Source organism: Pichia membranifaciens (assembly GCF_001661235.1).
Source record: "Pichia membranifaciens NRRL Y-2026 unplaced genomic scaffold PICMEscaffold_8, whole genome shotgun sequence".
Lineage (NCBI taxonomy): Eukaryota > Fungi > Ascomycota > Pichiomycetes > Pichiales > Pichiaceae > Pichia > Pichia membranifaciens.
In genome coordinates, this window is record NW_017566989.1 from 187,235 (window position 1) to 212,002 (window position 24,768).

At 46.9% G+C, this 24,768-nt stretch overlaps 12 protein-coding genes and 4 non-coding genes across 16 annotated transcripts; 6 read left to right on the top strand and 10 right to left on the bottom strand.

The window, feature by feature from the left end:
* Positions 1–72: 72 nt before the first annotated feature.
* Positions 73–2,565, top strand: PICMEDRAFT_56346 (hypothetical protein; the record flags this gene model as incomplete). Its single annotated transcript, XM_019163186.1, has 2 exons — positions 73–1,362; positions 1,423–2,565. Exons 1-2 carry the CDS (start codon positions 103–105, stop codon positions 2,563–2,565), a joined length of 2,403 nt encoding a protein of 800 aa, XP_019015369.1. The 5' UTR covers positions 73–102.
* A 172-nt stretch (positions 2,566–2,737) lies between these two features.
* PICMEDRAFT_74862 (hypothetical protein) lies at positions 2,738–9,682 on the bottom strand (the record flags this gene model as incomplete). Its single annotated transcript, XM_019164895.1, has 1 exon — positions 2,738–9,682. One exon carries the CDS (start codon positions 9,680–9,682, stop codon positions 2,738–2,740), a length of 6,945 nt encoding a protein of 2,314 aa, XP_019015370.1.
* Positions 9,683–10,262: 580 nt separating this feature from the next.
* Positions 10,263–12,341, bottom strand: PICMEDRAFT_18503 (hypothetical protein). The gene has a single exon (XM_019162031.1). It carries the CDS (start codon positions 12,274–12,276, stop codon positions 10,339–10,341), a length of 1,938 nt encoding a protein of 645 aa, XP_019015371.1. The 5' UTR covers positions 12,277–12,341; the 3' UTR covers positions 10,263–10,338.
* Positions 12,342–12,529: 188 nt separating this feature from the next.
* PICMEDRAFT_74864 (hypothetical protein) lies at positions 12,530–13,369 on the bottom strand (the record flags this gene model as incomplete). Its single annotated transcript, XM_019164896.1, has 1 exon — positions 12,530–13,369. One exon carries the CDS (start codon positions 13,367–13,369, stop codon positions 12,530–12,532), a length of 840 nt encoding a protein of 279 aa, XP_019015372.1.
* A 271-nt stretch (positions 13,370–13,640) lies between these two features.
* On the top strand, positions 13,641–14,456 carry PICMEDRAFT_13797 (hypothetical protein; the record flags this gene model as incomplete). The annotated part of the gene is made up of 1 exon (XM_019160114.1): positions 13,641–14,456. The coding sequence occupies one exon, from the start codon at positions 13,641–13,643 to the stop codon at positions 14,454–14,456; it is 816 nt and encodes a 271-aa protein (XP_019015373.1).
* Positions 14,457–14,536: 80 nt separating this feature from the next.
* Positions 14,537–15,733, bottom strand: PICMEDRAFT_179410 (hypothetical protein; the record flags this gene model as incomplete). Its single annotated transcript, XM_019161819.1, has 1 exon — positions 14,537–15,733. Exon 1 carries the CDS (start codon positions 15,374–15,376, stop codon positions 14,537–14,539), a length of 840 nt encoding a protein of 279 aa, XP_019015374.1. The 5' UTR covers positions 15,377–15,733.
* PICMEDRAFT_37582 (hypothetical protein) lies at positions 15,679–15,948 on the bottom strand (the record flags this gene model as incomplete). The annotated part of the gene is made up of 1 exon (XM_019163090.1): positions 15,679–15,948. One exon carries the CDS (start codon positions 15,946–15,948, stop codon positions 15,679–15,681), a length of 270 nt encoding a protein of 89 aa, XP_019015375.1.
* Positions 15,949–16,200: 252 nt separating this feature from the next.
* Positions 16,201–17,223, top strand: PICMEDRAFT_74867 (hypothetical protein; the record flags this gene model as incomplete). Its single annotated transcript, XM_019164897.1, has 1 exon — positions 16,201–17,223. One exon carries the CDS (start codon positions 16,201–16,203, stop codon positions 17,221–17,223), a length of 1,023 nt encoding a protein of 340 aa, XP_019015376.1.
* A 186-nt stretch (positions 17,224–17,409) lies between these two features.
* Positions 17,410–17,970, bottom strand: PICMEDRAFT_74868 (hypothetical protein; the record flags this gene model as incomplete). The annotated part of the gene is made up of 1 exon (XM_019164898.1): positions 17,410–17,970. The coding sequence occupies one exon, from the start codon at positions 17,968–17,970 to the stop codon at positions 17,410–17,412; it is 561 nt and encodes a 186-aa protein (XP_019015377.1).
* Positions 17,971–18,559: 589 nt separating this feature from the next.
* On the top strand, positions 18,560–20,619 carry PICMEDRAFT_18505 (hypothetical protein). Its single transcript, XM_019162032.1, has one exon. The coding sequence runs from the start codon at positions 18,582–18,584 to the stop codon at positions 20,520–20,522; it is 1,941 nt and encodes a 646-aa protein (XP_019015378.1). The 5' UTR covers positions 18,560–18,581; the 3' UTR covers positions 20,523–20,619.
* A 177-nt stretch (positions 20,620–20,796) lies between these two features.
* Positions 20,797–20,869, bottom strand: PICMEDRAFT_t156. The gene has a single exon. It is a non-coding gene; the product is annotated as a tRNA-Thr (tRNA).
* A 198-nt stretch (positions 20,870–21,067) lies between these two features.
* Positions 21,068–22,627, top strand: PICMEDRAFT_18506 (hypothetical protein). The gene has a single exon (XM_019162033.1). The coding sequence runs from the start codon at positions 21,190–21,192 to the stop codon at positions 22,525–22,527; it is 1,338 nt and encodes a 445-aa protein (XP_019015379.1). The 5' UTR covers positions 21,068–21,189; the 3' UTR covers positions 22,528–22,627.
* Positions 22,628–22,674: 47 nt separating this feature from the next.
* On the bottom strand, positions 22,675–22,746 carry PICMEDRAFT_t155. Its single transcript has one exon. It is a non-coding gene; the product is annotated as a tRNA-Asp (tRNA).
* Positions 22,747–22,762: 16 nt separating this feature from the next.
* PICMEDRAFT_t154 lies at positions 22,763–22,833 on the bottom strand. The gene has a single exon. It is a non-coding gene; the product is annotated as a tRNA-Gly (tRNA).
* A 234-nt stretch (positions 22,834–23,067) lies between these two features.
* PICMEDRAFT_t148 lies at positions 23,068–23,140 on the top strand. The gene has a single exon. It is a non-coding gene; the product is annotated as a tRNA-Thr (tRNA).
* Positions 23,141–23,170: 30 nt separating this feature from the next.
* PICMEDRAFT_18507 (hypothetical protein) lies at positions 23,171–24,703 on the bottom strand. The gene has a single exon (XM_019162034.1). The coding sequence runs from the start codon at positions 24,372–24,374 to the stop codon at positions 23,265–23,267; it is 1,110 nt and encodes a 369-aa protein (XP_019015380.1). The 5' UTR covers positions 24,375–24,703; the 3' UTR covers positions 23,171–23,264.
* Between the last annotated feature and the right edge of the window lie 65 nt (positions 24,704–24,768).

Consider the following 24,768-nt stretch of genomic DNA (forward strand, 5'->3'; position numbering starts at 1 on the left):
AAGTGCCGGTTTGATCGGCTCAACATGTTTGGAAACAGGGAGGCGGCTCTGGTCTGGGACTGGAAAAGAACTGGGTTGGAAGGGCCTGTGAGACAGAAAGACATGAGTTCATCTGGCAATCACGATACTGCAACAGTTTCCGTTCACCTGGTGGACGAGGAAAAGCGTTTTGCGAAGGGATTGGACAAATACGTGGAAAAGTGCTACGTCGGCGATGACCACGGCGAGGACGATGGCTTGAACTACCACATTGTATCTGTGTTTGGCTCGCAGTCGACCGGTAAGTCGACGCTCTTGAACCGGCTTTTTGGGACGCAGTTTGACGTGATGGATGAAGAGAAGAGACAACAGACGACGAAAGGAATCTGGTTCTCGCACGCCAACTACGTGGCGTCTGCGGCGGAGGAGCAGGAGGCCGGGAGAAGACGCAACAGCAACAACATCTACGTTCTCGACGTGGAAGGAGTGGATGGCAGAGAGCGGGCAGATGACAAGGACTTTGAGCGGAAGTCGGCGTTGTTTGCATTGGCCACGTCTGAGGTGCTCATTGTGAACATCTTCGAGCACCAGGTCGGGTTGTACCAGGGCGCCAACATGGAGTTGTTGAAGACTGTAATGGAAGTGAACCTCTCTTTGTTCCACGAGCAGAGCGAGAAGTGTCTACTTTTGTTTGTCATTAGGGACTTCACGGGCCTCACGCCAATCTCGAACTTGGGCGAGTCCTTGGAGGCCGACATGAAGAGGATCTGGGTCGACTTGAACAAGCCCGACCAGTGTGCCGACTCGCAGCTCAGCGACTTCTTCGACCTCAAGTTTTTTGCCATTTCCCACAAACACTACCAGCCGGACAAGTTTGAGTACAACATCAGACAGTTGGGCGACGACTTCACCAACGATAGGCTCTTTAGCCACAACGCATACCACAAGAGGATCCCCATCGACGCATGGGCCCTGTACTCGGAAAAAGTGTGGGACCAGATCGAAAACAACAAGGACTTGGACTTACCTACACAGCAGATCCTAGTGTCCAAATTCAAGTGTAACGAAATTCTGAACAGCGTCTATGACGATTTGTTCTTGCAAGAGTACTCCGCCGTGCAGGAGCCAGAGTTGGACCCTGCGGCATCGTGTGCCCAGTTCAAGGAATTAAGACACAAGTGTCTTTCCCGTTACGATTCTCAAGCCTCTCGATACAAAGGTGCGGTGTACTCTGACGTGCGCAGAGACCTCAAGGCCAAGATAGACCTCAAGTTGAAAGGTTTCCAGTCGACTATCTTGTCAAACTTATCCAAGTCTCTAATTTCTAAATTAGATACAGGTTTCGCAAGCTTGAAGAAAACAAACTCCAAAAAATCTTTCAATGTCTTGTTGCTAGCTGCAACTACAGAAACTTTAGAGGAATTTAAAACGCAGTCTGCAGAGTACTCTCTAGCAGGAGAAGAAGAGAAGGGAGCAGAATACGGTGCGGACACCTCTGTATTTGTTGAGAACTACGCCGTCGAGCTAGAGAAGCTGGAAAAGGCATTGCAAGAGCTTTCTCATACTTTGAGGACAAAGGAATCACACATACTGATCGGTAAGATAACGAAGAAGTTCCAAACAAAATTCAAGGACTGTATAATCGAAGAACTTTCTGAACCAACTCCTGAGTCTTGGGATCACATCTTTAGCAAATTCAACGAGCTAATGGAGAAAATATTCAAGCCATATAGAAGTGGAGATTCGTTTGATTTCAAGATAGGTCTTTCACAGGATGAAAATAGCACCGTTCATATGAAAGTTCTTAGAAACATCTGGAACAAGTTTGACTCCATCGTGCATGACTATATAAATGACGACTCTGCCTCGAGAATTTTGAGAAACCTCTTTGAAGACTCGTTCAAGTTTGATTCTAATGGCTTACCACTCATATGGAAAACTTTCAGCCAGCTGGACTCCCAGTTCAATAAATCCAGAGATCATGCGTTGTCATTGTTTCCTGTTTTATGTACCATAAAGGGTCCAGAAGGTTCTACCATTCAAAAGCCTAAGTTTGACATCGAGAATGAACCAAACGAGGGGATCGACTCAGACGACGCTGGGGGTGAAAATTCAAGTGACGAAGATGACTCAGAGAATTTTGAAAAGTCGGACAGAAACTCAAGATTCTTGACTTTATTAACACCAAAGCAGCAGGCTAAGGTTAAAGCCAGATTTAAGAAGGAAACGGATGCCATTTATCTCGATGCGAAGAGGTCTATGGTTGCGAACAAAACATCCATTCCGACGTTCATGTACGTCCTTTTGATTTTACTAGGTTGGAACGAGTTCATGGCTGTCATCAGAAATCCAGTATTATTCATTCTTGCAATTTTTGTCATCACAGGGTTGTACTTTGCATATAACCTGCAGATGTTAGGCCCTATGCTGACAGTGACAAATGCCATGGTGCAGCAATCCAAAGCTGTCATCAAGGAGAAACTCAGAGATGTTTTGCTGGACGATAATCAGAAAGCGCCTCTTCCTACAGAACTCGAAAAGGAGGAAGTTCATATCGAAGAGGTTTACGAACTGCATGATCTATAATCTGTATACGATATTTCAGCGAAATTACCTGATACTTTTCCGTACATATAAAACAAAAACATCTATTGACTGTAGACAAATGAGACTTTAGGCGCTTAATGTGAAAAGTTATTAACATCGTATTAAGCTCATTTATACAGTAGGTAAATCAGTCAAACCAAATAGGTCGCAACTACATGAGAACATCCTCCTGTTCTGCTTCAACATCATCGTTATCACCCGTGTTTCTCTCTAAGTTCTTAAACGCATCAAAGTGAATTGGACGGTGACGTTCGTGAAAAAAGCTTAGTGGTTGGTCAATCTTGAGACTATATTCTTGCTCCTTATCCCATGAGTTAGAAATAAAGGCATAATTCCATATATCGGCTGCTGGGACAACTGTAAATCCCTTGAACTTCTCTGTCAAAATTAAAGGAGTGGTGACTCTATAATCGTCAGAATAGTGGATCAATCTGTCTGCTTGTCCCAAATACTTGGCATATTTTACACCCCAACGCAGACCATTTTGTGTTACACGGTTGCTGGTGATTGTAACGCTACCGCTAGCTATCGACACTGAGATTATCGAAGCCTTTTCACTCCATTCAAAATCATTTTTCATTCTTGCGTGATTGATTATCTCATAACATCCGTCAATATCAACCTCCTTTCCTGATGGTATGGTATGTATCCATCCCAATGGCTCTAATCCTTCTAAATATTCACTTGCAGGTGCATTTTCAGGGAAGTTGACTTGATGGTGTTCCCCGAGTTGAGGAACCATAACAATACATTTAATTTCTTTGACTTGGTCGTTATCAGGTGGAGATTTACCGAAGAAATAACCTCCAACCTGGACTCTAGAGTCGCAGCATGACAAAAACGTCGAAAGGATATTCTTCGGGAAAACGAAAGCATAACTGTCCTCATCTTCAAAATTGCCAGAAGTAACAAAAACCTTATTTTTTTGTAACTCGAGCATACTCGATAAGATTGCTCTTTTCCTCCAGCTAGACTTGCTCTCAAATTTTTCTTGTTCATTACTGTTTGTCGTTACAGTTATGATTTCTTCTCCATGGACATTCACAGTTTTTACCCTGGTCGATATTTGCTGTCCCATTTCCTCATCTTCGTCAATCTTGTTACCGTCTTTGTCCTTGATACTGACAGTCTTACTACCTTCAATTTCTGCTATCTTTTGTTTTTTCACAGATGGGGCATTCAAGTTTTGTCCAAGAATGATATCTCTTATTTCATTATCAGTCAATGAATCAAGATTAATGCTATATTTTTCAGAGTAGTCAGATAATATCAAGTCAGCCAATTGAGATTCCACATTTCTCCACTGGTCAACTGTCAAAGACGGCCAGAGATGATGCTCTTTAGTTATAATACTACTATTAGGTCTCAAAATCAACTTTGCTTTGTCTGCATTTATCTGTAGAGCCCTCATCAAAACAATGAGTCTGTTGAATGCTGTGAATGAAGAGCAACTTTCAAGCCAATCATCATATATACTGAATAAAACCATTTGAGGTTCTTTAGCAGTATTCACTAGGTCATTCAATTTATCAATTTTCAAAGCCGCATCAAATGGTAGGTGAAGTTCAGTTGGCCTAATAGAAATGTTAGGGAAATCAAGCATATGAACTTCTAAAGGATCTAAAATACCCTTGGTTGTAATAATAACTTGTTTTGGTTGTTCTTCTTTAGGTAGAGATCTAACCAAAGCTGCCACTTCTTCCGCAGATTTCCATTTAGATAATTTACTCCTATGCTTTTGACCTTGAAAGATGGAACTATGCATAACTTTCAAAAATAGCTGACCTGTTCTTGGATTGATCATGAATAGTGCACCATTCAAAACCTTCACTGCTGAATTTCCCTCATAGGTGCTATGTGTGACAACTCTATAAACATTGACGTCATCCACAATCAACTTATTATCGTTATTGAATAACTCAGCATAGTTACTTGAACTTAAAAATGCTTCTTGAGGTTGAGCCTGATAAAGTTGTAAACCTTTTCTGATTCTTTCTCTCAAAACATAAAGTGCAGGGTTTGCTTTCATGATAGTCTTCATTGCCTTTTGAACCAATTCCTTCATTCCAGGAAACCAGTTACCATAAGCATCGTACATATTGTATGCTAAATCAACTGCAATTAGCAAACCTGTTTGAGATGGGTAAACACTGGTATTATCACTAGTGTAATCAAGGTATTTTGCCCTAGCATAACGTGAAATATCATGAGAATCATAATCACCATATCTCAACTGAACGTCTATCCAATATTTATCACTCTGAATTGCATTGTGATCATCATTAGAATCAAATAACAATGAAGGTTTTGAACAACCTAATTGAGAAACTCCATTTAGTAAAATATCCGCTGTTGACGAGTTCATCTTGTAAGACTTACGTGGATGAATGGGTAATTTCAAAACGCTATCAATTTGTAATTCTTCCAAATGACTATCAAACACCTGACACAAATCAACAACTAAACTTTCGTGAATCTTTTGCCACAAATGGGCTCTAAAAATCTGTATTAATGAGATTTTCAATGTAGGAATTTTACCATGCAAGAAAATACCCGTCAAATCTAACTGAACTAAGAATCCAACATAGACGTTAGCTCTATTGATTGTTGGGGACCACCACAATGTAAATCTTCTATTTGGGATTTGTGACAAACCAGATCTCTGAGCGTTGGTTAATTTTTTAAACTTTAAAGTATCCTCGAATCCGGAGGCCTTTTCCCAAAACAAACCTTCCCACGACTCAAACCCCGTTCCTTTGAACAAAGTATGTTCAAGAATGGTCTCGATGCCACCAAGAGCTTGAATGACATCTGTACGATATGCATTAAGATTCCAAAGTCTACCATCATGTCGATCTGATAACCACCAAAATGGACTATTTCTTATGATGGAGTACTGTTTGAACTCTTTCCGAATTCGGTATCCTTTATCCACTGCTAAAGTTTGTCTGTCTTTCTGGAACAAAGTGCTAACTCTTGGTAACCCTCTATCCCAGCAATCTTCTAAATCTTCAAAAGTCAATCTTTTCTTTAGTTGTTCAGCCTCACTTCTCTTGGATGTAAACTCAGACCAAACTCTTTGTGAATCTAGAAACTCATTTTCCCACGTTGTAATATATCTGAAAATTGTCGGTATCAGCCGTTCATCATCATGTGTCATACCAACTCTGAAATGGGTAATCCCAGTATCAGTCTGTTTGGACCATCGTAAATCAGAAGTAGGAATTAAAATATGAGACGCACTTAGCATACCTAGACCACCCAACTCCTTTGGGGTATAAAACACGGCTGGTGGGAAACGTGTTGGCATCTTAGAATTCAACCCCAACTTGACCTTTGTTTGAACTTTAGTTTCGGATTTGACCAAAATATCGAGTAGTGACTCTGTAGCAATAATGGCTTCTCTGTAGTACACAAACAAAGATAGCACTGCTGTGTTCCACTTTGATGCCACTTTAGTGAAAGGACTGGATCCTGCACTCATTAAGAGACGCCTAATTGTATTGTGAAATTTTTCAACATCTTCTTGAGTAACCTGCAAAAATGCTTTTGCCTTTATTTCTTTTGTATTTTCGTCGATTAAATCCCAAACACCTTCTTTTGAAGGTTTGCTTTCCTTTGCTCTAAAATTTGGAAGTATCCTCACCTCAAAACCACACATGGTAAATAATAAATTAGGGTTGTCTCTGGAATATACTGAGGCTAGTGAGTTTTCCCATTTCAAATCAATAACTGATCTCGGAACACGCCTGGCAATTTCCCAGAAACAGGCACGTCCCAAGTGTACATCATGTCTAGTGAGTTTCATTCTAGAATCTCTTGGCCAGCATCTTCTATTGTTATAGCCAACAATCTGTTCAAAATTAGGATCAGGATTTTCAGAAAGATAGTCCTCGATTAATTCATCTGATTCATCCTTCGAGAACCGGAAAAAAATTGTTATCTTATCAATGTATCTCACGTACAAACGGATTGGGTGTGACACTTGCTTTTCTAAACTCTCAAATTCCAAAAACTCGTTCGGGCTCAAAGGAGATCCGGCCAAGTCGGTCGCTCTGTCCAAGCCTAAGATCATTAAATCAGTAGCGAGTGCGTAATATTGATAAACAAAGGATGCAAATTGAAGACCTTTCAGTAAACCAAATTGATTCACATGACTCATGTCTTTGTAATTAATACTAACATTGCATTTAGCAGTAATATAGTCAGCAATATTAGGATCCACAATCAATCTCAATAACTGATTTAACAACGTGAAGTCAATCTTTTCTGCTAGTTTATGTAATGAAGTCTGTAGCACGACATTTGTTTGATCTTGTGAAATACTCCAAACATCATCTAAGTTATTTACACCCTGGCACCACTTGTAAACTAACAATGGAGGTATTTCAGAATCATTTGGTTTTACCCAATTTGGAAATAAACCTCGTTTATCTGCTTCATACCATAGGTATTGGTCCAGATAAGCATCAACAATTTTTTCTAAAGGTTCAATATCATATACTGGAGATATGTGGCTATAATGATCCATCATTTCAAGTTTTACTTCCTTAAAGTTCCTTTGTGTTAAAATCGTTCGTTTTATATTGGCTAGAAACTCATGAGGGTTATCGTAGGCTTGTTCGATAATAGAAAGTTCTTGTCTTTCTTGGGAATTCAATCTACTATTACCTTGGTAAGCTTCTTTCAAATTCTCAAGGGCCAAGATTAAAATTTTACTGTCATGCTTGTAATTGATGGGTGGGAAAGGGACCGGAACAAATTTTCTGCTCTCAAGCCAATTGACCATATTCATATAGATCTCAACACCCTCATCAGGTGAAACAAAAGATCCTTCTTTTTGATACTCAAGTTGTCTATCTTGTTCGTTCTTGATCCATAGTCTTGTCAATCTGCCCAAGTTTTTCTTGGCAACGGTTTTTTCAATAGATGCACCACGTTCAATTCTGTCTCTATTATAGTGCGCAACAGATATCCAACCATCAGCTTTGGCTTTGATGTATCTCTCAATCACTTTTACAATGGGCTCAGGTAGCCCTGGGACTTTCCATGGAATGTTGGCTTTCCAGCATCTCCACGCTTCACTCAAATGTTGCAAAATTGCTTTCGACTTATTTTGTTTCATGCCTTCTGGAATCATATCTAGTATGTCTTTCATCACTGCGGCTCGTAATTCTAAATCATAGTATGAATCCACTCTCTGTTTAGTTATTGTTTTCGTAACCTCTTTGGATTGCCTACCTTCAAATTGACGTGAGAGGAGATTTCCTAGCCATCTTTCAAGGATAGGAATTATACCTCTCATGAAAAAGATCCAGACTCTCCATGCGGGCTGCCAAAATCCGCAGCCAGGTCCCTTACCAATGATTTTATTGAATTTGCTATAGACAACATGTTTCAAGTCCTTGATAGCCCTGATTTGATGCATAACTTTATATTTGTAACGGTATATACCAGTCAACTGGCCCATATGGTTCATTGCATAGTATAGTCCATCAGCCAACTGATAAGCATCTATGTTTCCAAGTCTAAACTGGATGTGAGCATCAACAATCATCTTGATCATTCTAAGTATCTCTCTTACCAAATGGAATGCATTACCAAATCTGGATTTCTTACGTTCTTTCGTAGTCAATGTTTTAGTTGGCTTCAAATTGAAGTTATAATCTAAATGAAGATATGTCAAACCCCTTCTGTGGATCAACAAATTAAGCATATTGTGACCTTGTTTACAGACTTGAATCCCAGCTTCTACCCAATCTAGAGATGTCTCTTGGAAGAATTTTGTTGCCTTCAAAGCTTTCAATAGTTTCGGAGTAGATTCATTTGAAGGAGATTTTTCTCTCTTCAATTCATTTAGTACATGGTTCTTCAATAGTTTTTGATGTGAAATTTTTATTTTCACACGTTCATCTGATGGGGGGTGTTGTAAGTACCAGCTTTTAACTAAGGCAACATCTTCAGCTCTTACCATGCTTCCAGTACTAGTATTGAAAGGATATGAGGACCAATATAATTCAAAGGCTTGGTAGCTATCTGAAGTGAATATCAACTCTTCATCAGATAAAAATGGAGCAAAGGAATCAGGAAGCTCAAGAGGAGTATCAAAAATCTCTCCTGTTTCATTCAGCATCTCTCCTGTTTCAGCATCAAAATCAAGGGTTTCATAAACGTTGGTAACTCCTTTTTTCGGTTTTATCTGATTATAGCTCGGATTGAAGTTGAATAGTGGTATATCAGGATCGTCTGTTTTAGTAAATAAAATAGGTGGGGAATGATATTTTGGAATCGATACTGACCTTACTAATGAGTTGTAGAGATATGGGAAAGCAACTTTGTACTCTGACTTTATAGGGTTTCGGAAAATTATTCTATCAAGTGCGTTAAATTCATTAAAATCTTCATCTTCTGGGTTTTCGTCCTTATATAGAGGTTCAAATTTGGGTCCTCCAGGCAGAGCAATATTGAGTGCTTTTGCGGTAAAAAGTGATTCTTTGTCAAAAAGATAAAAGTAATTAGGATCTATCTTTTCGTCGTTTATCAAAGGAGTTGAAAGTCTGTGTAAGTTTGTTAGCATGTTTACCTTCAGGTTCCATTTCCTGTAGGATTCTCCATTGACAAATTCGGGATCATCTATGAGCGGTTTCCCTTCGTAGAACCAATCTATCACTGCCTCATCTTCAATCGGATCTAGTTCTAAGCGAATTCCTTGCAACGAGTCGATTGATGGAATTTGTTTAGAAAAGTCGAGGAAGGGTTCTTCATCATCGAAAGGAGGGAACTTCATTCTTCTAAAGTTTCTCCGATCATGTTTCTCCCTTCTCATTTGAATCCAAGAGGCAGCCCACTGTGCTTTATACACTGGCTCAATCACTCTCGGTATTTCGTTCACAAGGGTGATAGCACCACCTGTATGATAAAGTATTTTCACCTCTTTTTCTGTTTCCCACGGTTGTGGCATATTTTCAAGTAGCTTCAGTATAGCGTGAGGCATATATTTGAGTGCTCCTAGCATTGCATGTTTCTCCTTGTCAAAAAACTTGGAAGAGAGGTCGCCCTGTGCGTTCATGATTTTCCGTATATGCTCTGGTGGCATTTCGTATTTCACATTGTGCACATACGTTCCCTTTTGGACTTTTTTCTGTGTGAACCGGCGTTTCTGACAATCCTGCCATCTCTGTGCTCTTGCTTTTAGCACTTCTATATTGGTACCCTTGGTTTTTTCTTGTGGAAGAGACGGAGGCGGTGGAGGCGGGATTACGCGAGAGCTAGATGAAGCGCTCTTTGCTGCCGCTGGCGGTCTAGCTATTGGCGACGGTGGCGGAGGCAATCGTGTGAAAGAGGGAGGCGGTGGCGGTGGTAATTTCGGTTTCTTTCTTGCTGGCTCCGCATTGGCGCCGGACCCGTTGGATGAGGTTTTGCTCCTGGATGTGGCTTTACCGTTTCCAGCAGGAGGACCCGGCGGAGGTGGCGGCGGTGGCGACAACGAAGGCCGTTTTGTTTTCTTGCTTTGCTTTGGCGGCATTTCCTGTCAAGACTTTGGCGACACGAGAGCCCTGTTTGTCGAATTTTTGCAATGCAATTGAGGCTGATCTCCAACAGAGGAAAAGAATTTGAGTTAATACATCTTATTTCAGGAAAAACTTCACGAAAACATGATGAGGAAAAAAGTGTTGAGCTTACGTAATGTTGCGGGGAGAATTTCTATCGGATTCATGATATTACAGTATAAGACATAGAAGTACGTGGAGGTTACAGAAAGCCGGATATCGAGTTGGAGGTCATGTTGATCTGCATGTGTGCCTCCCGAGCAATGGCACGGGCCTCCTCTATCTCCTGAGAGGTGCCCTGGGTAAGCTCGACAGCGTAGTTGTACGCCAGCTGCCAGTTTTTGTTGGAGGTCTCGTGTTTGGCTAGCCACAAGCGGGCCTTTATTGTCTCATCTGTGATGTCGCCACCGAGCTCCTCTTCCAAACAAAGCTTCATGTAGTTTTTCGCGTTCTTGGTGTCGTCGATGTGGGCGTAGAGGGTGCCGAGCTTGTAGAGTATGACCGGATCGGAGTCCACGGAGACGGAGGAGGCTTTCCGATAAGCTTTGATGGAGTCTTCGAATTCTTCGAGTTTTTCGCAGCAATTTCCGATGGCCTGCCACATACGCTTGTCCATGGGTTTCAAGGAACATGCTCTTTGGTAGTAGTACAAGGAGTAGAGGTGCATGTCCAAGACCTCGTAGGCCTGGCCCAAGCCGTACCATGCTCTGAAATCCTTGTTGTTGGTGTCGACGGCCCGTCTGTAGCTCTCAATGGCGGCGTTGGAGTTCTTCAACTCAACAAACTCGTGGCCCATCAAGGTCCACGCACTGAGGCAGTCTTGGCTCAACGACAAGGCCCTCTTGTAGTACATGATGGCCTTCTGGTGGTCAAACTTGATGGAGTGGTAGTTGGCTATTATGCAGCAGGTCTCTGGACGGAGCGGGTCGACTTCTGACGCGTAGTGGGCCAAGTAGGACAACTTGGACTTGTTTTCCATGACGTACAAGATGTTAGAGTAGATGTCCATCTCGTCCAACCTCATTGGGTCCGACTTCAGTATGTCGTCAAAGATGTTTTCTGCGGTGTTGTAGTCTAGCTCGTTGTACGAGATCAACGCCTTCTGGGTCTTCAAGAAGCTGAAGTGCGGGAATATGTCGGTCAAGTCGTTCAGACTCACAAGGACCTCGTTGGAGATCTGGAAAAACTCCTGGTAGACCGTCACCTTGAAGAAGAGAAACATGATGTAGAACTCCTTCTTGTCGGAGAACCTTGGGTTTTTCTGGAGGCGGGTGATCATGCGCAGAGCCTCACTGAACGTCGACAAGCTCGACACCAGCTCTTTCCAGCAGCTCCAGTTGATCGGGTATATCGAGACGGACTGGTAGAACATCTCCTGCGCGTGCGTGAGCTTTTTCGACTTGAGGTAGATGATGCCCTGCAAGTACAAGAGGAACGGGTCATGCAAGTGTGTGAGATGCATCGTCTTCTTGTAGATCTCGAGCTCCTTGATGATGAGCGAGAAGTTTGGATTCTGCGTCGTGTTGTCGTTCTGGCCCAAGATCGTCCCGTTTTCAATCGACTTCTTCTTCTCGCCGCTCAAAAACAGGGCGTAGAGCCGTATGAAGACCGCCTTGTAGCTGCGGCACTCCTTCAAGACGTGGTAGCAGCGGTTGAACTCCTTGCAGCTGAAGTAGGCACCTGCGAGCGCTATCTTGTCTCTCTCGGTGAACAGCAAGAACTCGTCGTTCTCCACCCCCGGCCCGCCCCCGTTCTGTCCATCCAAAGCCCTCGACCTCCCCATGCCCGCCCCGCTGCCCATGTTGAGTCCCGGACTCGCCGTGGCTCTCCCGGAGAGGCCTGTACTCGTCCCCGTCGCCGAGCCGGACGTGAGCATGCTCGATTCGAACGCCAACGACGACGAAAGCGGCGACGTCAACGTGTTGCCCCCCAGCCCGCCGCCACCAAGTCCACCCCCACTGCTGTGAGATGTCCTCTTCATGAGCTGGTACTCTGCGTACTGCTGCTCCGTCGTCAACGGCGCCATCCCGTTCAACGCTTCGCTGGACCATCGGGCCGCCTGGTACAGGTGTCTCTCCGTGAGCACCTGGCTGCTTTCAAAAAACACCTGCCGCAAAAACACCTTCTGGTCAAAATCCATGCTGCTGTGTCCGATTTTTAGTCTCTCTGCTGTCTCTGCACTGTCAATCCCCAAGCAACAGGCTCCTCCCGCCAAAAAGGGCTCTTGTTGTCTTTTCATGTTGACGAAACGCCACGAAAATCGTTCTCGCTGAAATTTCTTGATCTGTCGATCTATCTATCTATCTATCTATCTATCTATCTATTTGAAGTCTAGTAGTCCGGTGTGTGTGCTTGTCGGGTAGTCTGTGCTCGTGGCTGTCAGAACGACAGCCTCACTCATCGGCGGCAGCCACCACCGGCGTTGCAGGCTCGGCAACAGATGCAGCAGGCTCCTCCCGGGTCTCTTCCTCGGCGGAGTTCGTCTTGTGGGTGTGCCGTCTTCTCCTGCGCTTCTTGCCGTCGCCAGCAGCAGCCTCGGAAGGGTCCCGATCCTCCTTGGTCGGCCCCGTCGTCACCGCGTCCTTCTTGGCCTTCTTGGCCTTCTTCTTCATGGCCAACGGGTTCACGCCCTTCACCCGCTTCTTGCGCTGCGCCTGCACCTCCTGCTGCACCGGGTCCACGTCCTCGTCGCCGTCTCGTACCCGCTTCCCGGCGTCGACGCTGTTCAAGCCCTGCGTCAACTTCATCCGCTCCACGGCCTGCACCACCCGCTTCGTCACCGTGCTCATCGGCTCCATCACAAGCACGCTCCGGTACAAGAAACAGAGCGGCACCCCGGCGACGTTCCGCAAGCTCGTCCGCAACCGCTCGTCCTGCGTCACCACCAGGTACCGGTACTTGTTTTCGCCGTCCACGTTCGTGATGCTCTTGATGCACTCGAACGACGACAGCGTGTCCTTGTGGCCGCAACGTCTCTTTTCCATCCGCTTCGCCAGATCGATCGCCTGCTGGTTCTCCGAGTCGTAAAGGTGCTGCACACAGCACTGCGTCACAAAGTACTTCGTCTCGTGTTGCACGATGCCGTCCATGCCCTTCACAAGGTCGTAGTTGGCGTTCGTCGCCTCCAGAATCGTGCTGTCATCCACCACGCACTGGATCGGCGTCTTGAACTTGAACGTCGTCTTCAGCACCTGGATCTGCTTACGGTACTGCTTGGCTCTCTTCTGTCTCATGCTGTATTCAACGTTTTCTGCTGTCTGGTCTTTCCTTCCTCTCTTGACTTCTTCCCCCTCTTCCTTCCTACTTTTCCTCCCTCCTTTTAGGGAAAAATAATTTTTCAGTGCAGAAAAAAATCGTCAAGCCAGAAAAAGAGACAGAAAACGAAAATTCCGTCTTTGCCTGTCTTTTTCCTCTCGGACTGCTTATCTTCGCCCTTTCCCTGCCTCTCTGCTTCTGTCCGTGCTTCCAGCACACACGATTCTCTCAAGTGATTGACCAACAAGCATGTCGGGCCTCACACTATCCTCCGCATGGTACTCCTCGCAGTTGGCGACCATCTTCTTTGCCATCCTGGCAGCCACAGCCGCCTTTTCTGCCGCCTACCCGCTGGCTTATCTCTCCATCACCGTCTCGTTGGCAATCTCCCTGTACCAGGCGTTGACTGCAGAGGCTAAGAGCCCTGCTCCAGCTGCCGTTGCCGGTGGCGACACGCCAAACGCCAAGAGTGACTCTGCCGCTGATAAGGACACCGCCACTGGCTCACTGAAGAAGCTGGTGGGCCCGGCCAGAAAGCACCCAACGACCCCGTACGTGCTGCTTGCGCTCGGACACCTCCTTGTCTTCCCCCGGTTCACACTCACTTTGCTTCCGTTTGTGCTCTTTGCCTTCTTCCACGCCATCAACTACACCCGGACATTTGTTCTGCCTGTGCTCCCTGTCAGCGAGGGGCTCAAGAGCAGGGGAAAGTCTGTGCTCGAGCACGTCAACTCGAGATACAACGAGGCTGCCTTCCGGCTTGCGGTCTGGGTGCAGCTTCTCTGCTTTGCCATTGAGGTGCTATGGGCCGTCGTCATGACGCCATTGAACCTTGTCGGCTATGGGGACGGCCGTCTGTTACTCAACTGGGCTGCCGCTGCCGGCTGGCTCGTCTTCATCGGCACGTTGCAGTCGCAGAACCTCCTGATGAAGGCGGCAATCAACCAGGTTGTCACTAACGTCGACGGCGTCGTGTCCGACCCAAGGGTTCCGCAGCAGGCCAGAGATGTCTGGGCCAGAACAAAGCACGTCGTCAGATACAAGGACCTGAACCACGTCCAGTGATTGTGAGAATTTAAGAATCTTTTATATTATCCCTCCCCAACTATGTATCTGCTTATCTGCTTCTGTTCTGTTGTTCTCTCTTATACACACGCTATATGTTTGTGCCTTTCTCCGGCGTCGTCTTGCACGGGGGCTTCCTGCAACGCTCTCTCCTTCTCCAACACCAGCTTGAGCAAGGGCCCGGCGTCGTGTAGCGTGTGGCCCGTCACAAGGATTCGCACAAACGTGTCGTAGTCCGTGCCGGGCTCAATCAGCTGGAGGTAATAGTCGTACGAGTGTCGGAACTCGGTCTTCTCGTATTCGTCTAGTCCGTAGTACGAGGCATCCTTCAACAGCTCACCGAAGTCGTACATTCTGTACCACTTTGAGCACTCCTTTGATGGCCGCCGTAGCACATTCCGGACAAAGCTCTCCAGGGCGCCGCAATGGGTCACATAGTACGGTACGAGCTGCGACGTATCCCGGTCGTACGTCAAAAGCTCGTCGACAAAGCCAACCTCGTACCCGTGTCGCCGGTCAATACCCTTGCACAGGAGCTGATAGAAGTACTCGTAGTTGTTCAGCGAAAACCGCCACAGGAACCTCGGGTTCTGGAGGTAGAGCTGAACGTCTGTGTCTTCCACGACAAAGTTCCACGGCAGCACCTTCGAGCAGGCAAAGTGCAAGTGTTTCAACCGGTACGGATGCTCGATCCGTGCTCGGAGCACACACCACTGGTAGAGCTGGTACGCCTGCACCTGCAGGATCGCTGTTGCACGCTTCACAAGATCGCCCTGGTCGTAGCCGGCGTACGTGCTGTTGCGGTTGTGTTCCCGCTGAAACGCCGTTGTGTTTACAAGTGCCGCCGCCGTCGAGCCGGACGTCTCCACCGCCTCCACGGGCCGGTCGTTGTCCGGGTCGCAGATGGGAATAAAGTACATTGGCCCGACACACAGGAAGCAATGGTCTGCCGGTGTTCCAGCCTACGCCGTGGTCTACGCCTCTGGTGGGCAGAGAAGAAAGGCTGCCGCTATCCGGGAAACGGGCAGGGAGCAGAAAGATGTTGCAATTGCCCAATCGGGCAGCTCCTATGTCAAAATGGTGACGATTCATGCTGTGGCCTCAACAAATTGCGGGCCATGATGTGGGGGGAGACAGTCGTGTTGGGGGTTGTTGTTGTACTATAGACAGACTATAGATTGGTAATATACATAGATAGGCTGCCGGCTGGGCGGCACGGGGTTCAGGCCATGCCGATGTAGATGACGTTGTTGCCACGCAAGAAGACCTCGTCGTAGGTCTTCATCGTCTTTCCGTTGACGATCTCGCTGGCGTTCTGCAGCACAACGTTCATGTATCCATCGATGGAGGAGAGGACGCCCGTGTAGACGAAATCGTTGTGGAGCTTGATGTTGACGGGCTTGTTCGTGATGGAGCCGAGAAACGAGGCGGTGATGTCCTCGGCGGGGGTGGCAACGGCCTTGGAGGCGTCGTCCACAGCGGATGCAGACATGGGTAGATTGGTAAGTACGTGTGGGTGTGTGGAAAGGCTGGTGTTCTGGCTGAAGATGGCACAACAAAAGGCTGCTGGTTGCCGGGCAGGGAGGGTGTTGAAGATGTAGTGGAAATTTGACGAGGGAAAAAGCTGTCGCTGAAAAAAACGTGGAGACCTTCAGCAAAAGGCATCCGGTGCTTCTTGGGAGGGGCTCCGGGAGGGGGCATCTGGCACAGTTGTGCACCATACATAGGACCCTGCCCGCTGACGATGTCGAACGCTGCGAGAACTGCGAAGAAGGCGGTCCGATACGCCAAGCCGTCGGCGAAACTGATCAACTCGAAGCTCAAGCAGGAGCAGAGCATCAAGGCAGAGAGAAACAAGCTAGCCCTGGCGTCCGTGAAGGACATCTTTGCGATCCTGAACCCGAACGCCGGCAGCGACGATGACTTTGATCTGACGGACTTTGACTGCAAGGTGTACTTTGCGAACCCGCGGACGTTTGACAAGCTCCCGTTCTTCAAACAGGCCCACGTTGTGGAGGAGATGAACGAGCTGCTCAAGAAGAACTGGAGGAGCCTCGACAAGGACGTGAAGCGGTTTGCCGTGTGGTGGGCGTACGGGAGCCACGGGCCCCGGGAGGGCTTTGTAGAGCTCCACGACTACTACACACCCTACGGCGTGGAGGCCGAGGCCGAGGCAGAGGCAGAGACAACGGCGGCGATGGACAAGGCGCCCGTGAAACGGGCCTCTGACACAGAGTTGAACAAGATTATCGACACCATCTCCGAGGAGACCACGAGGACGTCGTCGGCGTCGGAGAAGTCTGCGTTGCAGATGTCGAGCAACGAGTTGGAGGCGTCGCATCTCAACAAGCGGCCGGAGCTTCCTCCGGACTTGCCGTTCAAACTGCCGTCGATTCTGCAGACGTTCAGGCCGACGGCCTCGACGATGGTGCATCGCTACCCGGCGCTTGACCCCCGCAGCTTCGGCCTCAAGCGGCTGCAGCAGTACCGCCAGGACCGGCGGATGAACCCGATCAACCGAATCGTGCTCGTGGTGTGTGTGTTTCTGACGGTGCTCTGCTTCAAGCAGGACCGGCGGGTGAACGTGACAGGCACGGTGCCGGAGTATCCGTGGGACGTGGCGGAGCGTGAGGAGAGGGAGGCCGAGGAGAGAGAACGGCAGGCCGAGAGGGAGGCCGAAGCAGCCCAGCAAGAGCTGGCCAGCGGGGCCGGTGTCGCCCAGGATAAGAAAGGCGGCCGGAGATGGTACTACCTGTGGCTCTTGTAGACGGGCCAGATGCGTGTAAATAGACAGACGCAGCAGACCGATCTGTATAGCGAGCCGGCCGAGGTCTGGCTACTTCACCTCCTGCTGCAGTTAGTGCGGTTGTTACTATTATTATTATAATAATGCTGGGTGATATCGAAAAGGCGTGGCACGCCTAGAAAATATTGTACAGAGAAGAAGACCCGTTCATTCGTCGCCGTCCTCGTCATCCTCTTCATCCTCTTCATCATCCTCGTCGTCGTCGTCATCCTCGTCGTCGTCCGCGTCGTCGATGTCCTTCAAATCCTCGGTCCAGCTCTTCTCCACCGTCTGTCTGACCCGCTTGACGTACTGGCTCCGGTGGTCTTTGTACAAGCTCGCTGCCTCCGCGTTCGCCGGCGAGTTGATGTTCGGGTCGTTGAGCAAGCTCTGGATGCTTGTGAGAATACTCGCCACGTCGTACGTAGGGCTCCACCTGTTCTGGAGAATGTCGAGACAGAGGTCGCCCGTGGCGTACACGTTTGGGTGGAAGATCTCGCTTGTGAACTTCACGTTTGGCGGCTTGTTCGGGTACTGCTCGTCGAACGTGAGACACAGTCTGAACGTGCCGTCCTCGAACGGCGTGTCCTCCGGCCCGATGATGATGGCGTTCCAGATCATCACGTTATCCGCCAAGGGCGACGCAGAGATCCCGCCCGAGGCGGATGCAGAGTCCTGCTGGATTCTTTTGAAGTCACGCATTAAGCGACGGCGTGCCGGGGTGGACATCTTGTAGCAATGTCACGGTTGTCCTGTATGTCGCTGTGTGTCTTTCCCTGCCGCTACACCCCGGTGCAAAACCCACATTTCTCTAATGGCTCACATCGTCAAATGACATGTATCTGTGTCTATCTCTGGAAACAGGACCCTGAGACCCCTGCTGACGTAATCTCTACAACACCGTTTTCTGTCGCAGATGGTGCACGGGTTCCCATTTTCCCCTGTTTTGGGTCGATCGACCAAAAATCCCGAATTTCCGAATTCCCGCTCTTTTTCCCCTCCTCCTCCCTGGAAGTTTCTGGAAGGTTCCACAGACAGGGCGAACCGACGAGCAGAGGAGGCTCGTGCTGGAAAAGGATGGAAAGATTCTGGAAAGTTCGATTGTGCCCTTGCACGGACAGCCGTCACAGGTGTCGAAAAAGCAGTGTCGTATAAATAATGGGCGTTTCGCAGTCGGTCAGAAGAGCAGGAGCATAAGGAAGCCAGGTGTCTTTCTTCCAAGAAATGTGAAGGTGTATTGAGTTTGTGGATTCTCCTTTTGTTTTCCCCCTTTCTTTTCAGCATAGAACTAAGTACTTTCGAGTCACTTATTTACACATATACATACATATACACACACTATGTCTAAAGCTGTCGGTATCGATTTAGGTACTACGTACTCCTGTGTCGCCCACTTCTCGAATGACAGAGTGGACATCATTGCCAATGACCAAGGTAACAGAACCACTCCTTCGTACGTGGCATTCACGGACACGGAAAGATTGATTGGTGACGCCGCAAAGAACCAGGCTGCCATGAACCCACACAACACGGTTTTCGACGCCAAGAGATTGATTGGTAGAAAGTTCGAGGACTCGGAGGTGCAAACAGACATGAAGCACTTCCCTTTCAAGATCGTCGACCAAGGCGGTAAGCCTAAGATCCAGGTCGAGTACAAGGGCGAGACGAAGATCTTCACTCCAGAAGAAATTTCGTCCATGATCTTGACCAAGATGAGAGAGACCGCAGAAGCATACTTGGGCTGCAAGGTGAACGACGCCGTTGTCACCGTTCCAGCATACTTCAACGACTCGCAGAGACAGGCCACCAAGGACGCCGGTTCCATTGCAGGCTTGAACGTCTTGAGAATCATCAACGAACCAACCGCCGCTGCCATCGCATACGGTTTGGACAAGAAGACCGAGGGCGAGAAGAACGTCCTCATCTTCGACTTGGGTGGTGGTACCTTCGATGTGTCCCTTCTTTCCATCGAAGAAGGTATCTTCGAGGTCAAGGCCACTGCTGGTGACACCCACTTGGGTGGTGAGGATTTCGACAACAGATTGGTCAACCACTTTGCCACCGACTTCAAGAGAAAGAACAAGAAGGACCTGACCGGTAACCCAAGAGCCATGAGAAGATTGAGAACCGCGTGTGAAAGAGCAAAGAGAACCTTGTCCTCTTCTGCCCAAACCACCATCGAAATCGACTCCTTGTTTGAAGGTATTGACTACTACACCTCTGTCACCAGAGCCAGATTCGAAGAATTGTGCCAAGACTTGTTCAGATCCACCTTAGACCCTGTTGAAAAGGTTTTGAAGGACGCCAAGTTGGACAAATCCTCTGTCGATGAAATCGTCCTTGTTGGTGGTTCCACCAGAATTCCAAAAGTCCAGAAGTTGGTTTCCGACTACTTCAACGGTAAGGAGCCAAACAAGTCCATCAACCCAGATGAGGCTGTTGCCTACGGTGCTGCTGTCCAGGCCGCCATCTTGACCGGTGACCAATCCTCCAAGACCCAAGACTTGTTGTTGTTGGATGTTACTCCATTGTCCCTTGGTATTGAGACCGCTGGTGGTGTCATGACCAAGTTAATTCCAAGAAACTCCACCATCCCATGTAAGAAGTCTGAGACCTTCTCCACTTACGCCGACAACCAACCGGGTGTCTTGATCCAAGTCTTTGAAGGTGAAAGAGCAAGAACAAAGGACAACAACTTGTTGGGTAAGTTTGAATTATCCGGCATTCCTCCAGCACCAAGAGGTGTTCCACAAATTGAAGTCACCTTCGACATCGATGCCAATGGTATCCTGAACGTTTCCGCCCTCGAGAAGGGTACTGGTAAGACTCAAAAGATTACCATCACCAACGACAAGGGTAGATTATCTCAAGAAGATATCGAAAGAATGGTTTCTGAAGCCGAGAAGTTCAAGGAGGAGGATGAAAAGGAGGCCACCAGAATTGCATCCAAGAACCAATTGGAATCCTACTCTTACTCCGTCAAGAACACCTCTTCCGAAAAGGCCTTTGAAGAAAAGGTCTCTGCCGAAGAAAAGGAACAAATCACCAAGGCTTGTGACGAGACCATTGCTTGGTTAGACGAAAACCAAACTGCTTCCAAGGAAGAATTCGACGACAAGCAAAAGGAACTTGAGCAAGTTGTCAACCCAATCATGACCAAGTTCTACCAAGCCGGTGGTGCCCCAGGTGCTGCCCCAGGTGGTGCTGCTCCAGGTGGTTTCCCAGGTGCAGGTCCAGCTGCTGAAGAGCCAGCTGGTCCAACTGTCGAAGAAGTCGATTAATCGTGATGATACATATTATTCATTTTCTTGCCTGTAACTAATAGAACGAAAATATTATTCCCTGGCTTCATTTTGTATAGTATCTTTTCATATTCCATTGACAAAACTCTTTTTAGACTGTATAGGATTAGATCTTTTCTTAAATAATTATAAATAAACCAACAATTTGAAATTTGAAATCTGGAACAAACTCCAAAAAAAAAGTAACAGGGTAGGACAAACCACAAGCTCCCCTAGAACTAGTGAGAGTGTGTGAATTCTAAAAACAAAGAGATGCTCGCACTCAGAGTTGAACTGAGGATCGCCACATTACTAGTGTGGCGCCTTACCAACTTGGCCATACGAGCAGATCTGCTACAGAAAATTCTCTGCCTCTTTACCTTGCACACACATCATGTGAATTCTTCCACTGTCAAGTGGATTACGTAATTCCCCTCCTCTAGCGGCTATTTCCTCACGTGCCTCCGCCTTGTCCGGCTCCGGCACCATGTTTCGCTCCCTCCTTTGTCCTCTGGTCCTACCCCCTGGCCAAGCATGCATTGACAAAAGACCAAAACAAGACGATTGTAAGTCCTGGCTTGGGGTTTGTGGCGTCTGGGACTGCTTTCGGAATCGAAGGAAGGACAAAGATTAGCAGCAGTCGATACCGGCAGTGAGAGTCCGTACCATGAGGCTCCTTTCGCCGCTTTCGTCGAACAAGAGCCGTGCAACTCTTGTGTCCATGCTCTGCTGGTTTACGCTTTTCACGATCTTCCAGTTCATCGACCCGTTTCTCTCCATCTCGCACTGCTCGTTTCCACGGATTGCGAATGATTTGGAGTATGACTCGGAGGTGAGCATCAGCAAGGTGCTCATCATCGCGGACCCGCAGTTGATCGACAACCATACATACCCGGGGAGACTGTCCCCCTTGCTAAGCCTATCAAAATTTACCGTGGACAACTATATATATAAAAACTACGTGGCGCTAATGAACGAGCTCAAACCTCAGACAATATTGTTCTTGGGTGACTTGTTAGACAACGGAAGAGAGTCCTCCGACGAGTACTACGAGAACGAGTATCAGCGGTTCATCAAAGTGTTTGTCGACCCGGCAAGAAACAGGGAAGTGGAGTTCATCACCAGCGTTCCGGGGAATCACGACATTGGCTGGGCTGATGGGGTCACCGAACACTCGCTCGAGAGGTTTGGGCAGCACTTTGGACATCCGAACAAAATCATACAGAAGGGGAACCACGACTTGATTCTACTCGACAACTTGTCCTTAATGAACACCGTAGATAAAAAGGTTGCCGAACCGGCACAAAGCTTCTTGAACACATTGAGGGAAACAAAGAAGGAACGAACAAGGATACTTTTTGACCACGTCACGCTGTGGAGAGACCCCGAGGTCCAAGTCTGTGGCGCGTCGAGAGAGAGTAAGAAGCCATTTCCGATCTCTAAAGGTTACCAATACCAAACCGCCATAGACGAGGAAGCGTCCTTGGATATTCTTCGGGCAGTACGTCCTGATGCCATATTCAGTGGTGACGACCACGACTACTGTCAAGTCGTCCATTCATACAGAGACAGCAAGGGCAAGGAGCAGAGAAGTCTCGGCGTCAACGTGAAAAGCATGTCGATGGCCATGGGCATCAAAAGGCCTGCGGTCGAGCTCCTCACCTTGTACAACAAGCCGGTCAAACTTGAAAAGGACTGGATCTTAAACAACCAGGTGGTGAAGACAAAGGGTGAGTTCCTCGACTACACTTTCGACACTTGCTACCTCACCAAGCCTTATGTGGATATTGTTGCATATGTCTTCTTGGCAATAATCGACGCCATTTGGTTATTCATCAGTTGTGTCGAAAGAAAAAAGAGATACGTCAGTATCGCCGACAATTATTCCTATGACAATTTTTTTGAAAGTCTGTTTAAAAACGTCAACTGGCTTGCTTTCATCAAGCTGTCTGTCATCAACGGATTGCTCGCAATGTTCCTTTACTATCTTTTTACACTTCATTGATTTCCGCCTTTTTCTAAAAGAAGATATCTCATTTCTTGTTTGTCTATATTTTTATAATGCAAAAAAACTGCACCATCGCAACCTTCCCCGTACTCCGCTAATAGGTTTTGGATACAAAAAACATGCAGTTCCGAAGCAAAAATACAACTCCGAAACGGGGAATTGAACCCCGGTCCCCCGCGTGACAAGCGGAAATTCTAGCCACTAAACTATTTCGGAAAGAATTGTTGTACCTTGCGCAAGCCCGGAATCGAACCGGGGGCTCAACGATGGCAACGTTGAATTTTACCACTAAACCACTTGCGCCTTGGATGAAACGTTTATAACAATTTCAATTCATCTTAGTAAAGTAGCATCATCAAAAAATGCTCAAGCGTTTAGTTTTTATTTCTTTCTGCCATTGAGAATAATTATATTGTTTGTTGAATGTAACAAAGCTGTAGACCAATAAGCTTATTCCAGTTGGAGAAAGGTAGAAGCCTTTTTGAATTACATATTACTAAGATTACTAAACCAGGGTCAATTCCACAGCATAGTGAAGCTCGTATGGCCAAGTTGGTAAGGCGCCACACTAGTAATGTGGCGATCCTCAGTTCAACTCTGAGTGCGAGCATCCTTTTTTTTTAAGACTCGAGACTCTTTTTGGAATTGAGAAGGTTTTTAAAGTGTCTTGGATCATCCATCAATTGGAAAGAGATTAGAGGAATACAAAGTTATATTAAGAGCTGATAACATCGTTAATTTTTCCCATTACCAGTATTGTACATACCAATAGCCTTGTTGGAATGGTATGGGTTTCTTTCAGCTTCTTCTTTGAGTTCTTTCAAAGCCGCTTTCAAGTTGTCCACGGCCACTCTACTATTCTGGAAGGAAAAGGATAACCGGAAAATGGCGATTTTAATGTCATACTTCTCTCCAACCACACTGATAAGTGCTGGATCAATATGATTCTTCAATGGGTCAAGGAAAACAAAATTGGTTTGGCAAGGGATCTCCAAAACCAAGCCTATACTTTCTGCATAATCGGCAACTTCTCTGGCCATGACATGCGATTGTTTCATCTTGGAGAAGTTTTCATCGATTGCAATCGAAGCCATTCTGCACAACATACCGCATTGTCTGATACCACCCCCATTTTGCTTCTTGAAATGGTTGGCCTTTTTAATGAGGTCGGCAGACCCCACTAGAACGGACCCGATTGGTGCACCTAGACCTTTTGATAGGCACACAGATATCGAATCAAAGTACTTGCCGTATTCGGTGAAAGGAACCCCAGTGGCAATATTTGCATCCCAAATTCTAGCACCGTCCAAATGGATCGACAAGCCATTAGCACGACACCACTCGCTTATACGCTTAATTTCTTCAATTGGATAAATGAGACCGTGGATGGTGTTTTCCAATGAAACCACCTTGGTTGGTGCCGCATGGATATCGCCGTCGTCCGGGATATATCTGGCAACGATATCTTCCAAGGTGAGATAAAGGCCATTACTTGGAATGATGTCAGTAACCATCGCCTGAGAAAGAGTTGCCAAACCACCAGCTTCGTGAACATAGACATGGCCTCTGTAATCGCAGAGGACTGAGTGTGGAGGTTGTTTCAAATGGGATCTAAGAGCGATTTGATTCGAGAGGGTACCCGACATACAAAACAAGCCTGCCTCGAAGCCCATCAAATCCGCAACTTTCTTCTCCAACGCCTTAGTATCTGCGTCTTCATTGTATACTGAGTCACTAACCGATGCAAGTCCAATGCTGCTGATCATGGATTGCGTAGGAGTCGTGAAGGTATCACTCCGGAACTCATTGTGGTTTTCAGGTAACTGTGAAGTAGCCTCTGTCATTGTCAGTAAATACCTGATGTTAATACTTCGTGCAAACACTCTAGTCTAGGGCACAATCGAAAAGAAGACTAAAGTCAAACAGTTGATCAACCGTTGTTATTCAAGTAGTCCTCCCCGGAAACTCCAACGGCGAGAGAGCTGCAATTATCAGCCAGATGCGGTATTTTGCGCGACGCTCCGATACAAGAGTGACTGACCAATGAGACAGAAGGACGGATGGCGTGGTAAGTCTGGATACCGCCCAACCGGTAGGCATTATCACCTCTGTCTACAAAGACGTAGATAGGGTAATGGCAGGCATCGGTAAAGTATCAAAAAATGCGATGTTGGAAACTTTTTACATAGCTATTAGTTATTAGGGTCACTAAAATTAGTCTGGTATAGGAAATGTGTG

Excerpts from the sequence above, each read along its gene's own strand:
- PICMEDRAFT_18503 (XM_019162031.1), bottom strand. The coding sequence starts at position 12,276 with ATGGATTTTGACCAGAAGGTGTTTTTGCGGCAGGTGTTTTTTGAAAGC.
- PICMEDRAFT_18507 (XM_019162034.1), bottom strand. The coding sequence starts at position 24,374 with ATGACAGAGGCTACTTCACAGTTACCTGAAAACCACAATGAGTTCCGG.
- PICMEDRAFT_18505 (XM_019162032.1), top strand. The coding sequence starts at position 18,582 with ATGTCTAAAGCTGTCGGTATCGATTTAGGTACTACGTACTCCTGTGTC.
- PICMEDRAFT_18506 (XM_019162033.1), top strand. The coding sequence starts at position 21,190 with ATGAGGCTCCTTTCGCCGCTTTCGTCGAACAAGAGCCGTGCAACTCTT.